This window comes from Tachypleus tridentatus, chromosome 12 (assembly GCF_004210375.1).
Source record: "Tachypleus tridentatus isolate NWPU-2018 chromosome 12, ASM421037v1, whole genome shotgun sequence".
In the NCBI taxonomy this organism is placed as follows: domain Eukaryota; kingdom Metazoa; phylum Arthropoda; class Merostomata; order Xiphosura; family Limulidae; genus Tachypleus; species Tachypleus tridentatus.
In genome coordinates, this window is record NC_134836.1 from 31,778,537 (window position 1) to 31,794,142 (window position 15,606).

Sequence of the window (15,606 nt, forward strand, 5' to 3'; positions counted from 1 at the left end):
AGAACACTTACTGTTATCAACATTTTTTGGCTGTAAACAGAATAATATTTAGCAAGGTTTGATCAGCCTAAAATTGACTCACTAAGCTAGTAATTTAGAATAATCATTATAATAAAAATAAGTTGGTTACATTTTCTTGTAATTTTCAGATAACTCTAGATAGTTTTTAAATAATTCTGTTAATATTTTTGATATTGTTATTTAGCATTTTGTTAAGTTTTCTTGTAGTTTTGACATAGTTACAGTGAATTGTTTAGGAATTTGTAGAAAGTTTTCTTCTAATATGTAAATACTTCTCAGTTAGCTTTGTATTTCAAAGTTTATTCTTATTTTAGATTGTAACAATGGCAACTAAATATGAAGGGATGACTGCTCATTTTGAAGAATGGATTCAAAAAATAACAGAAACTGTTGAGAGTAGAGAATTAATGTACCTTGGTACTAAAGAATATTATTCTCGAATTGAGGAATTAATGAACATGAGAAATGCCAAGAAGGAAGAGTTTGAAGAGATGATCAAAATTGGTAAAACTCTGGTTTTTATGAAGGATGTTACAGATACTACTACAATAAAAGATAAAAACAAGTATCTTGAACAGCAGTGGAAAGACCTGGGAGACAAGCTTGTTGACAAACAGCAGGCAGGCAAAACTCGTGCTCTGAAGTTTTCTGCATATGAAACTTTAAGGGTGAAAATCCTAGAATGGCTAACCAACATAGAGAATCGTGTGGAGGAGTTGGACGTAGTAGCTATAGATAGAGATGTTCTCCAGCAGCAGGCTACAGATGTGAAAGTGAGTATAATTATTTCATGCTCAGACCTCTGTTTACTGAATGTAGAAACAGAATTACCCTTAAAAATATTAATGAATTTTTATTGTCTTTCTACTATGTCATATTGTATTGTTTTTATATAAAGTGATTTGATAAAAGTGAAATGTGATTTTAATGAATCATGTAAACACCTTATAAGATGAACCTTAATTTTTAAGCTTCAACTTTATTGTATGTTCCAACAGCTTCTCATTAAAGAACATACAGACTATGGAACAACCATTGACAAGGTCAATGATTTAGGTAATTCTTATGATACTATTCTCCAAGGAGGCAGCCAAATTCGACGTTCAGATAGCCCCACCAAAAAGTCATCTCCTTCACCAGTGGCGGCTCCCTCTAGTCTGATAAAGAAGTTGCCAACTAGTGAGTACAGAGATAATATTGATGCTTTGGCGGCATGCAAGTAATCCTACTCTTTGTCTGCAATATTAAGTATTAATAAACAACTGTTCTTGGAACATTAAAAATACAGGTCTGGTAATGTTATTGTAGCCTTTTAATTTATTAGCAAATTCAGGAAAAGACCACAAAGATTAGAAATTTTATGGCAAGGAAGTTTTTAAAATACCTGGTAACAAGACCACATGAATTTACATTTATAGAATACTAATACAAATATGAGGATTTGGTTTGCACCAATACTTGTAATGTTACTGATTGAGCTATGACAAAATCACCAGTTTGAATGAAGTGATTATTCTGGTGATGACTAACTGTGTAACTCCTTTCCTTTAACTTTCCTTTGCACTGTAAGCCCTAAACCTCAGCAGTATCTTTAATAATCTTCTCTGAATAATCTGTTTGTATTAGAAATTGTTTTTATTACATGGCATAATCAATTTCATTACATTTAGAAACTCCTTATTCTCTGCTCTACAAATCTAATATTAATATTATGTTTAATTAGTCAGAAGGTAAAACATAATATAACTGAATCCTTCACTTTATGACTAAAAGTCCTATTCTCTCAACAGTTAAAATGACTCAAAAAACAATAGTTTTATTATCTATCACTTTTTAAAATCTTAAATTCATAATAATGTATTAATTGTTGTGCATTTTATTTACTAATATTAATCAGTAATTCAGACTTACTAGGTATGAACTCATTTTTAAGTGTTCACAGGAAGAGTAAAATTAATTTTTATATTTCTCTTTCACAGAGGATTTCCTCTCATATCTAAAAAGGTTTTTTCTTTTCTTTTTTTTAACTTTTAGGATTTGTTTGAACAAATTAAAAATGCACTGAGATAAAAATATTAGTTTCATATTGTATGTCAAGCAAAACCTTAAAACTCTACAGCTTCCCCAACAAAGCACTCCCTAAAACACTGCTTGTTTTTTCCACCATATGTGCAGCTACTTTTCTTGTGCACTACAAACTTATGAAGTTACTCATTGTGCCTAATCGACAATATACTTTACTTAATTAATCCAGAAATAAAACTATTATAGCTTAATCTGACAAGAAGTGACATATAAGTTGTTCATGAAATACTAAAGGCAAAAATAAGAGACAAGATCTTTTAAAAGATTTATTATTTATTATTATTTATTTTTTATAATTATTATTATTTATAAAAGAACTTATCTCTGTAAATCTTTATAAAAATGTATGTGTATGTTACTTTTGTGCTGGACAAATACAGTTGAAAATGAACTTACACATGCTTCAGATATACCCTCAGTAAACATGAACTACTCATTAGTTCTAGTACGTATAATGCATTGTTATGTTTTATGAGAAGAAATATATTTTTAATAAATATCTAAATATATTGTTGCTTAAGTATTTCAACACAGAGAAAATTCCACATATAATTCTTTGTAACTGTATTGTTGTACACTGTTAGTGACCAAACCTTAATAATTGCTTGGTCTTTAAGACAGCCAAGTTGAAAGCTACACATGACAATAAAATACCTGACTATAGTGTTCTTTTCTAGAAATTCAGCGTTCAATCAGTGTTCAGTCCCCACTCCAGTCTAAGTTCATTCAAAGTTCTCAGTCTATTCTATCAGGTTGTCAACAGAGCTCTGCAGATGACATAGGAGTAGAAGGTAGATTATTGATGCACATTTTACCTTTCAAATTTCATTAATATGAAAATGTATAGCTATTGTTTATTGCCTAAAGAAATATTTGATACTTGTAACATAGTTTTTGTTTAAATTGAAGTAGACCTGAAAATGGTTGAGGAAACCTAATACCTATATTTTTCTATTGTAATTTTACTTAAATATCTGAAATCAATATTCTGTAATGATAGAGTTATTTTGTACCTAGATTTAATTTGAACCTAACAGCAAACTCATAACTGCTGTTAGTTCTTAAACTCTCCTTGTATTTGCATTTTTGTTAAAAGCAGTGATAATGGCCTTACTTTCTGTCCTGCTTTTTTTTTCAGACTTATCTCCTGTCCAGCAGCAACTATCTGAGATCAACAATCGATACAGTCTATTAGGTGTGAAGTTGTACGACCGTCACCATGAGATTAAAACTTTATTAGAAGACATGAAACGCCATCTAGAAACTATGAAAATTCTGTTCATATTTGTTAAAACAAAAGAAAAACAGTTACCTAAAGAGGTTCTTCCAGAAAACAAGGACCAAGCTGGAAAACATCTTGTGCTGTTGAAGGTATTAGTACTTCTTATCTGTAAAGTGTTTTTTACCAAATGTCCATGTCAGCAGTTGACAGACACATTAGCAGTTCATAGATGTAAGAAACCTTCCTGCAGATTCTTACTAAAACAGTTGACATACTTCTTGCAGTTCTTCTCTGTAAGAAATTCTTTCTCTATATTTGCAATAAAACAGTTGACATACCATTTGTTATTCTTATGTGTAGGAAATTCTTTACCCAAATTAACACTAAATGTGGGCTATTTATAGTTCTTATTTGTAAGGGATTCTTTCTCAGGATTCCAACTAAAGCAGTTGACACACAATTTGTAGTTCATCTATAAGGAATTCTTTCTTCATGATTTCAATAAAACAGTTAGCATATAATTTACACTTTTTATCTGAAGGGAATATTTTCCCCAACTTCCTACTAAAGCAGTTGATAGGCTATTTGTAGTTCTTATCTGGAAGTAATTCTTTCAAAAAATTTGCAATGAAACAGTTGACACACTGTTTGTAGTTCCTATCTATAAGGAGTTTGTTCTTCAAATTTGCAATGAAAAAGTTTACACACTATTTGTAATCCTTACCTGTAAGGACTTCTTTCTCAAAATTCGCACTGAAACTGTTTTCAGACCATTCATAGTTCTTATTATATCTGTAAACAATTCTTTCTACTAATTTTTGTTAAAACAGTTGATTGATCATAAATTTATTTGTAACTTAACAACTTTCTGAAGCACTCTGTGAATAATGTGCAAAAAAGAAACAAAATTATTAGTTTCAAATATCATGTTTGTAATAAAGCTTCTCCACGACTGATTCATAATTATCTCTTACTCTTCCAGACAATACAGGAAGAAGTCCTTGATAAACAACCTGATATGGATAGAGTAAAAACCCAAACACAAGAGCTTCTCAAGAAAAGACAAAATGTACCTGGTTCAGAAGGACTTAGAGATCAGATAAATGAACTAGGTACATTTTTCTCATTTGATATTCCACTAGTAGATGAATTGATTAATAAAATCTAGTTTAACACCTCCTAATTAACTCACTTAGATCTTCTAAACAACTAGTGTTTAGTTTTTAAGTATTAATCTAGGAGGTTTCAAACAACTAGTATATAATAACTTCCTTAAGGACTAGAATTTAAAACCTTGTACTTAATACAGGGGGAAATTCTGCTAAGTACTAGAACATTTTTTAAAGTGGTATTAGTACCAGGACTTTTCTTTTTCAAAAATAGGTTTACTTCAGTCAGGGGCAAAATTTAAAAAAAAAAAAGTAGAATTATTCAGCTGGGTGTCTAAAACCTCGTATTGAATCAAAATGTATAAACCTTATATTATAGACTAGTGTTTAAAATCTCATACTATATCAGTTTTTTTAAAACACCAAATGGACTAGTCTTATTGTGACACACATGAGCTTTTTAAGACTTAAAACCAAGGTCTAATAAATTTTATCAAAGTTTCTTAAGATATGTAAAGATTTTCCTAAATCCAAGTTTAATATTTTTCCCCATAGCACTACATTGGACAGAACTAAAAAAGTTTGTTAAAGAACAGATGGATTTGCTTCAGGGATATAAAGACTTTCAGGATACTCATGACATACTGACCAGCTGGCTGACTCAGAAGGAGAAGATGTTTCAAGTACTTGGGCCAATTGCTTCTGAACCACGTATGGTTACCACTCAGATGCAGCAGGTTCAGGTATTAAAACGAAAAAACTATTTGCTATAACATTTTAAAAATTATGGTTTAAATGTTGAAAGTAGGTAATGCATTAGGTGCCAATAGGCATAAAATATGTAATAAAAATCGCATATACAACAGATGTTTCCACATTCCTCTTAATTTCGTCTTTTTTTATTTGTAATCAGAGGCATATAAAATCAGCATTTCAGTTCTAAAAATAAAATATAAAAATATAAAATATGTAATAAAAATCGCATATACAACAGATGTTTCCACATTCCTCTTAATTTCGTCTTTTTTTATTTGTAATCAGAGGCATATAAAATCAGCATTTCAGTTCTAACTTTTGTCTACCAAAAAGATATGTTGTTCAAGACCAGAACTCACTAGTTGGACTGGATGATAAGAAACAAAAGATTCCATGATATGATATATGTGTATGTAGTATAAAACTTTAAAACTTATATTTTAAGCACAAAAAGCTTTTGAAGCATTAAAAACCAATAAGCCTAATAATTTGATAGAAATCGTGTAAATTCAGTTAATTTTTTTTCACTCCTCTTAATTTATCCAATTTGGATTGAAAATCAGAGGTGTTTAAAAATATCGTTTTCAGATCTATCTTTTGTCTCTCACAAGTAATAGTTTTATGTTTGCCCCTAAATGAATACACTATGCTAGGAATGTAAAGGAATTTCTATAAAGAAAGTAAAAGATAAAACTAAAAAATAATCTCTTTCTATTAGGTTTAGGAATAATTCGTGAGCGTTTTTAAATAATTTCATTCAAGCATTACATGCAAGACTATACAATACTTCAATGCATGAACACATTACACCCAAAACATTTATTATGATACTTTATTTCATGTAATACATAGGTATATAGTATGTATTGTTTTAAACGAAATTGCAAGAAATTAAATGCGAAAAACAGATGGTGTCGAAAATGCTCGATTTTGTCCACTTGCCATTCCATTTAATGAGCTGAAAATGAAAGCAAAAATTAAAGACATATGAAAATCAAACACACCATCTATTAGAGCAAAAAATTATCTACCAAATGACATGAAATATTTTGCGAAAGCGTTTCATTTATGAATATATTTTTTTAACTTGAAAAAACGCTCACGAATTATTCCTCAACCCAATATTAAATAATATTAAATTTTCTGTAAAAACTAAAGAGGAAATACAATAATTATAAGCTTCTAAAACATTAAATGAAAATAATAAGACTTAGAAAGCAAAATTACAACACTAATTAATATGATAAAGAAAATAATTATCAAAAACTAAACTGATATAGGGATGTCATATTATATATGGAACTGATATATAGTTATTACTAACCATATGTATTAAGAACTTAACTAAACAGGAGTTAAAAGCACTCGTGATAAAAATGCTAAAATAGTTCACTATTACTCTAAGTAATATCAAAATAAACGAAAGTGTAGGTATGAAAATGTTTAAAATGTTATGATATTCTGTAGAAAGAATATTGTAATATTTCCCATAGAATAGAATGAATTTTATCAATGTAGTTTGAGAATTTTTTTGCGTGAACAATTACAGTAAGTTTCATTATGTATAATAAGTTCAAAATTGTAAACATTGTAATATGATGTATTTGGGATATTTTTATTTGGGGATAAAAGTTTGTAACTTCAAAGTTGAAAATATTCAGTTTATTGAAGACTTTAAAGATGAATGTTTGATTAATGATGCTGGTATACAAATTCAGATATTGTGCTTTGTTTTTAGTGGCAAAACTTTTTTCTTGAGAAAGTTCTAGTGGATAAATTGTTTAGTTGTATCTGGAAAACCTTGTAACCTAGTATAATATGTCTAAAAGCACAGCTATGCACAAAACATATTACAAAGTTTAACTCATTTATAAATGTGTAAATGAAAAGACTGATTCACCTGCAACTGTCATATTCACTTAAAACTACTTTTTATGATATGTGTGATCCCAATATTATAAAGAAAAGACACAAGAACTATACAACAGAAAGAAAATCCTTCCTTTAAATCTTTAAACAGGTCATAAGAGATGAATTTAAGTCTCAAGAGTCACTCTTGGATCGTTTAGACAGCTCAGGCCAAGTAATTATTGATAGTCTTGATTCAGCCACCTCAGCCAGTGCTAAAGTTAGTGACCAGATGATGACTATTCACCGACTCTGGGATGATCTGCTTAATAAGTTATCTGATCGTGAAAAGAGCTTGGATGCTGCTTGTAGTGTCACTAAGGAATTTCATGAGACATTGACCAGCATACAGATGCACCTGCTTGATATCAGTGATACATTTGATCAACTATTTCACAGCTGTGTTGACAGGGTGGAGTTTTTGAAGAAACTAAATGTAAGTTGTTAGATTAAGTTTATGATCTAAGGAATATAACCACATTAGTTTTTAGGTATCTTGTTCTCAAGAATTGTAGTTATACATGATTTAGTTTCCACAGTGAAGTATAATCTTTCTTTTCTGGTCATATATGAGATTCCAGTATTATAAACCCAAATAGGATTAGTAAATAAAAGTTTTCTAAAAATTATTATCAATCTTATTATGGTGTAATGCCACACAATATATCTAAAGTAATGTGATTATGAAAAGAAATATTTATAGATCCAGTTACAAGTTGATTGTAAAATTAATTGGAATCAACCATTATGCAGAACAAAACTGCAGTACTGTGTTTATTTTTGTTGTGGGTATCGTGTAAATTGAAATGAAGAATATTGATAAAACTTCAGTGTACATAAAAACACATATTTATATCAAATGCTATTATGTTTGATTTGTTAATTGTATTTTTTAATAAACTAGGAGTACAATACCTGTGACAATATGTAACATATGTATAATGAGGTGACAATTTTTACTTTGATAGGATTTGGAAGAACAACTTCAGAGCCAGCGACCTCATCTAGCAGGAGCTGAGAGTGTTTGTGAAGAACTATGTGAAATTCTCAGTGACTCAACTTCTACAACAGAGATCAAAATTAAGCTGACCACACTTCAGAAACAGTTCATCAACCTGACAAAAAAAATAGGTCAGTTTATCCCTTCATTGGATTGATCTAATTTCAAATGAAATAATATTGATAAAATGTCTTAACTCAAATGTTAAAATTTTTCTGTTTGAAAGGCACATTCCTTTGATACCACAAGAATCTTGAACTGTTTTCTGTTCATAGGGTTATCACATTATACTGAATTATACTGCTCTAAATAGATCAAGTCACTTTTGACATACTGTTTCTGCTGAGGAGTATTTTCCTTGTTCAAGTACTAAATATGATAACACTAACGAACAAGTTTTGCTACACTACACTGTTTCTGGTTATAGGTGTTTACTTAGTTCAGAAACTGAATAATCATGACTTTGATAAGTCACAAAGGTAAACATTTAATTGTAAAACTTCAACACATCAAAGATTTTTAAGTTAAAAATAATTGAGACAGTTGGTAGCAGATTAAATTATACAGTTATTCATATAACATTATGTAAGTAGTTTTGCAATATTAATTGGAAAAAATATCTCATGATACAAGTATCCACAAAAGGGATCATTAAATTTGTATCTAATGAGAGCTTTTAATACTACAGTGTATTAAACATTTAAAATATAATCCAAGTTTGTAAGCTTATAGTTAATAAAACAACTGTTATAAAATAATGTCAATTACCCCCTCTGTTCATTGTAAGGCAAATTAGGCATCTTATAATTAGTTGTGATAAGAAATTCAAATGTTCGGTTAACCTTTGATGTGTGAGCTGCACCCTATAGCACTATAAGTGTCTGGAACAAGCACATTTGCAGTCAGGCTAACAGACATGAGGAATGGCAAAGTTCTTGCAAGGATAAAATAAAAGTAGGAGCATCTAGTGCATGTTAAACTGGCCAAAGGAGTTTCATCAGTAGACTGGTCAAATACATTAATTATTTGAGTTGATCAGCAATGAAAAAAGGTGAATAATATATTTTTTGTGAAGGAAAATCTTGCCAAAAATATGTAATGACAGAAAGAGAAGATAGTAAGGTCCAACTGACACATTTAATGAAGGGAAATCCACACTCATCTTCTAGCTAAGAATTTTGCAATGATGGACTTTGGTTGTAGGAGCCAATTACCTAGACCATTGATCCCAGTTAACAGTATTAACACAGTATGCATGAAGAGTGTGGATATTTAAGTAATGAGGGCTGCAAGTCTACTGAGTTATGTTTTACCCTTTTTTTTTTCAAATGTGTAAGAGGGCCACATGAATCACTTGATCCCTCTTAAATGGTCCCAAATCTACATGTCTCTGGTGGTAGTATTGTAACTTGTAACAAGATTTCATGACACACCCTGAGCCCTATGGTCCATTTAGAAGGTAAAATGTGTGCCACAGTTTAGCTCAGCTGTAAATGCATTCATCTATGCTTCATGTGTATCTTGATGAGGAAAGCTACATTCAAAATCACAATACTCCCATACACTATGCCTAAATTGTGTGTATGTGTGTGTGTGCATAGTTTGCATTACATGAAGGAAAGTAGGTATTTCCCATGGCTACCACTATTTTTGGATGTGAATTCACTTGAGTACATGCAGGATGAATGTAATAAGATGATTTAGCCATCTTTGACTGTTTCTACCTCACTTCACATATTGTGCAATATTAATGGCTGAGTGAAAAAAGTTCCTCAGGACATCTTCCAGCAATTTGTGGATACTGTGTAATGCCATGGTTGTTATTTAGGCAAAATATGGCTTAACCAATTACTAGGTGTAGCTCTTAGTAAAAATGGCCAGATCCTCTCTGTGTAATGACCTCACATATCCTTGTCCCAGTTATTACTTTGAAGTGAATTACAGCATTTTAAATACTCAAAACTGCTCATGTACCAAGGTTAAGCTCTATAAGAAAAAAAAAAAAGACTTGTATATTTCACTCATGTGTGACACTGTAAGATAAAAGGAAGCCAGAAAATTGCAGCAGTCTTTCAAGTTGTCTCAAAATTTATCTAGTAGAATATGTAGCTGCTTTCAACTCAAAAGTACAGTCATTCATACATCTACACTGGGGAGACTATCATTACCATTCATAGTATAAGCAGATGATTACTCTCTATCAAACTGGTTCACTCTTGTATTTAGTTAGCTGTTACATGATTCAATCAAATATTCTCTCCCACACCTGTATATCATGTCAGAGTTCAGCTGTTTAGAAACACACTTCACAATACTGTTCTTTATGCCCAGTGAGTAGTATTCCACTCTAAACAAGCCACAAAACAGCTCATATGCAGTTATATCAGAAACATGCCCAGAAGATCCACAACATCTGCAGCAGTATAATTTTCACAGATGAATCATACATCACGATGGCCAGATAAAGTGAAACATACTCATCTGGAGTGGCCTGCTCATTAACCAGACTGAATATGTGTGGATCCTGTCAAGTCACTCTTGTGCTAAAGATGGAATAAAGAGAGGTAGTTAATAGTACTTCAGAACATTATCAGGCTAGATGCTAAATAGTTCTTTCAGTTATTCTTTGGAACATTATCAACACTGACTTTAAGAATGTTTCATTAGCACCAGACTACTCTACTGCTTTTGGTGTTGTTCCTAAATATTGAAATGTAAAATGGCATGAACTATAAAGACCTATATTGGCCTCTATTAAAATTTCATTTATAATTGTAGGTTATATAACCTCCAATCAGTCATAACATCTACATGACATGAAAATTTACATGATGTCTTATTTGGACAGTTGACATTACTTTAAAACAACGTTTTTTGCCTTTCATAACCAAAATAATATAAATTCCAATTATTCTTTTAATGATTTTATTTTTTCTCATTAATTTCTAGAGCCTGGTGAAATAACTATTTTTTTGCTAAAAGCCTACAAAAATATCATCTATATATCTTTTGTTATAGGTGGATTAAAAGTAATAACTAATAATTTTCACATACATTTAAAAAAATATTTATCTAAAATGAAGACTAGGGATATAGATCCACTGCCATATCATCAGTCTAATCAGGTTTTGTGAGATATTGATCCATTCCCTGTGAACTTAATGAATGTCTCCATCTCACACCTCACTGTCTATTGTCACAGAGGAAATATCATTACTGAAATTAGTACATTAAACAGTATTTTTGAAGTTGATATACAGAATGAAAACAGTTCTTTTAAATAATTGTTTTAAAAAATCTTTTCAAATACCAAGCTAATCTGTAATAAAAATATCAAAGTTTAAAATTTGTGGTGTAGGCTATCCATATGACACAACTAGCTGTGATATTTTTTCTAGTTTTTGGTTAATACTACAGTTGAATTTTTACTCTTTACAACTCATCAATGCATGGATTTTCCATTACCTTAAAACATTGTAGTATTTTTATTTTCAACCTGAATGACACTTTATCCATACATGGTCTAAATGGCAAAATCACAGAGCACTATGGTTCAGGTATAGCCATTTATAAGTTTGAACTACTGACCAGAAAGAAAGCAGTCAGTCAGCAGCACCTGTTACTGCTAAGTTGTAGTATTGACTACCATTTTCATAAGACATTCACAATGTGGAGCAGATTCAGTGGCATCTCCCAAACTACAGCTATGCCCAGACCTGGAAAAAATAACACTTCACAGTTGAAGCAGTGTACTGTATATAAACTCGTGCTTTTATTAGTATTACTTTCTTTGGAACATCTGTTTTCAAGTCATGATATGATGGATGAATTGCAACAATTACATGTCCTGAAAAATAACTGAGACCAGTCTTGAGATTATGTACCACTGGTTCAGTTTCACTTGAGGTGTTGAAATATGGTTTTGGCCTATTTAAAGGAGTATTATCTGGCATATACCATGTTTTTGATGTTAGAGTTTCAATCACTTCAAGGTTATAACCAGAAGTAACAATAAATATATTTCATATCTGATAAAGCTCGTTCTTTTAAAATGTTAAAACATTCCATTTCTTGGCTGTCAGTTACCTGTTGTTAATAATATATTATTCTCTAACACTTGTCTAATTGTTACTGTGACACAAACTAAGTGAACTGAGTTTTAAATTATTTCAAGGAGAAAAAAATGCCATATTATTAAAAACATTAGTATTTTACTCTTAATGCAATTTTCATATTTTAATGTAGCAAAGCTCAAGTTTCTTTTTGTAGATTATAAAAAAGGTAAATGGTATTTGCCATTTTTACTCCACAGATGACAAAAAGGCTGAGCTGGAGTCTTCTCAGAAAGAGGATAAAGAATTTTATCTTTCTTGTGAAAATCTCAAAACTTGGCTAGACAAAATGCAGAACACTTTGTCCAAAACTTTTGACATTTCTTCAGATCATAAGACCTTAATAAAACAAGTAAAGGACTTTGAGGTAATTCTTGGAATAGTCAAAAAACTATTTTATTTAATTATGGAAGAATGTTTTGAAAACTTTATGAAAAGATCTGCTCCAAAATGAAACTTTTAAAAAATAAATTATTTTCTCACTACAAAGGAACTTAATAAATATCAACATTAAGGCCAAGTAATTATTCAGTCTTATGGTAGCTATTATAGTTAAAGTTAGCTGGAAGAGAAGTTAGGATTTAAATGCTAATGTTTTATTTAAAGTTAACTGATACAGGAAGGAATAGATTTTTAAATCAGTGGTTGGTATTACAGAGAGTATTGAGTATACAATATTTTCTATGGATAGCCACTATACAGAGAAGTCTTGGACAAAGAACATGAAGTCCACATTTTGTTAAATAAGGGAAATGATGTAGTGAACAAAATCAATCGTAAAACTGAAGCTCTTCAACTGAAGAACAGGTTGGATACCATTAAAATACAATGGGACACAATTCGTAAAGATACTACTGAAAGGTATGTTTATTTAAATGAAAATGATTTGTTTTTGATTAAAAAAATATAATTCAAGTTGGTTAATTAAAAAATATATTAAAGAGCTTTATACTTTTGCATATTTTCACAGATGTTACCTTAAACAAAAGTAGTCAAAAGGTAAATCATGTTTCAATATGAAACTAAGCTTTGGCAAGGAAATCATGAAGTAACTTTTCCTACCATATTTAGCTGTTTTCCAATTATAGTAAAATATAGTATGTAAAACATCTTGACTAAACTTTATTAATCTCATGTTTTTACATTTTTAGACAAAATAAATTACACAGGAGTGCTGAAACTAGCTGTCGGTTTCAATCAGAGGTAACCAATTTCTTACCTTTGCTAGTGCAGAGTGAAAAGAAACTAGCCACACTTCCACCAATCAGCTTTCAAAGGATAGAACTTGAGAAACAGGTTAAATATATTCAGGTGTGTTTCTCCAGTGCCTTGTATATAATCCTGGTAAACTAATGTTAATAGGTCTTTCAGACAATTTTTGCTTACCATTAAGAAAAGGTTACAAGATGTGGTTAAAAACTTGTCTTTTCTGGTAATTTTTTAATTACATTTCATCTAATATACTGTTTCAAAAGGTAATAAAAGCAGAAATAACAATTACAAAAGTGTAAGTAACAAAACGTAAAAGTCATAAAACTTTTGCAGTCATTCAAGAACGAGATGTCACAACATGGCCAGAAGTTTGATGACATCTGTAACTTTGGTGATATGTTGCTAAGTCAAACTAATGTTCAACAACAAGATGTACAGCACAAGTTAAAAGAACTAAAACAGAAGTGGGATATACTCAATGAAGGTATTACTATTTTGCATTCAGCAGTTATTCTGAATAATGTTATCCTTCTCACAATCCTGGTCAAGAATTGTGCTTTGGGAGACACAAAAATTGTACAACTGTTGTTACTTCTAAAATGATGTGGACAACATTTGATATTTAAGCACACCTTTCAAGACAAAGGGCTTGTAGATCTCTGATGTGGTTGGTTACATGTTAAGAATCAGACAAAAAAATATGTTCATAAAAATACCTTCAGTATTGCAGTTAATTCTGTTAACTGTTGAAATTCCCTGTGTATCTTATCTGGATTTGAGTGATTTCACCCAGTTGTTTTGTCCACTTCTTCATACTAATTGTCATAGCTGGCAAAAACATATTTAAACCCTATTAGTAATGGACAATAGTTTATGTGCTAACATAAGTAATATCCTTTTAAGGTATGTAATTTGATTACATTTAATCAAATCATACTTATTGCTCTGTAAGTTTACCTCTGAATAATTACATTTAATACAACTATACAATCTAATATAATTTAAAAAAAAAATCCAATAAATAATTACATTTAATACAAATATAATGATTTAAAATCCAGTAAATAATACATGTAATATAAAAGTAGTAATTTAGAACCAAATGAATAAGTACATGTAGTATAAGTCTAGTGATTTAAAATCCAAAAATGAGTACATCTAATAGAACATTAGTGATTTAAAACCCAAATGAATCAGCACATCTAACTCAACATTAGTAATTTACAATCCAAATTATTAAGTACATCTCATACAATGCTAGTAATTTAAAATCCAATGAATAAGTACATCTAATACAATGCTAGTAATTTAAAATCTGAATGAATAAATACATCTAATATAATGCTAGTAATTTAAAATCTGAATGAATAAGTACATCTAATATAATGCTGGTAATTTAAAATCTGAATGAATCAGTACATCTAATATAATGCTAGTAATTTAAAATCTGAATGAATAAATACATCTAATATAATGCTGGTAATTTAAAATCTGAATGAATCAATACATCTAATATAATGCAAGTGATTTAAAATCCAAATGAATAAGTATATCTAGTACAACATTTCATGTTCAATAGAATTTTATTAATTGATAGCAATATTTTATAGGTTATTTGTGATAATTAAATGTATAAAGTTTGTTAATAAACAAGACAAGTACATGATTATTATTTTAACTTGTTTTGTAGAATTAATAAGTCTTGTCTCATATACATAATGTTTTGTTGGGATTTTTTTTACTACAGCTGTGTTGGAAAGAGCTCAGACTATGGACAGAATTTCTCAGTTATTGATCTCTTATAATGACACTACCCGAGATGTACAATATACTCTTCAGCGACTGGAAGATAAGTTGGTTTCACTGGATGGCCTGAGTGATGTCATCCTGTTAGATAGATTAAAGGTATTAACATACTAATTAATGGAACATTATTATTATTTTGCACACAGATTGATGATATAAAAGTTGTGCTGTTAGAGTTATGCCAAAGAGGAAATTAAAAAGAACACTATGTTTTTAAGGCACTTCATATTACTTAACTAAAACATAAATGGTTTGATAGCCTAATTACACAGTTTTTTAATTTGTAAAGACATAAATATTCTTTGTCAGAATGTTTCTAAGTAGATCACAAAAATGTTTTTAACTGTTATTAACAACTGTTCTTCATGTAAATAA

General features: G+C 30.1%; 1 protein-coding gene across 1 annotated transcript in view; it reads left to right on the forward strand.

Annotated features, from left to right (window-relative positions):
* Positions 1-15,606, forward strand: part of LOC143235496 (microtubule-actin cross-linking factor 1-like) — a 217,653-nt gene that overhangs the window by 146,167 nt on the left and 55,880 nt on the right. Inside the window, 13 exon segments of the mRNA XM_076473705.1 lie at positions 336-794; positions 1,020-1,200; positions 2,784-2,897; positions 3,245-3,477; positions 4,311-4,440; positions 4,993-5,180; positions 7,214-7,537; positions 8,070-8,232; positions 12,414-12,580; positions 12,905-13,074; positions 13,365-13,524; positions 13,759-13,909; positions 15,173-15,330. Of these exon segments, the coding sequence (XP_076329820.1) occupies positions 336-794; positions 1,020-1,200; positions 2,784-2,897; positions 3,245-3,477; positions 4,311-4,440; positions 4,993-5,180; positions 7,214-7,537; positions 8,070-8,232; positions 12,414-12,580; positions 12,905-13,074; positions 13,365-13,524; positions 13,759-13,909; positions 15,173-15,330 (2,598 nt within the window).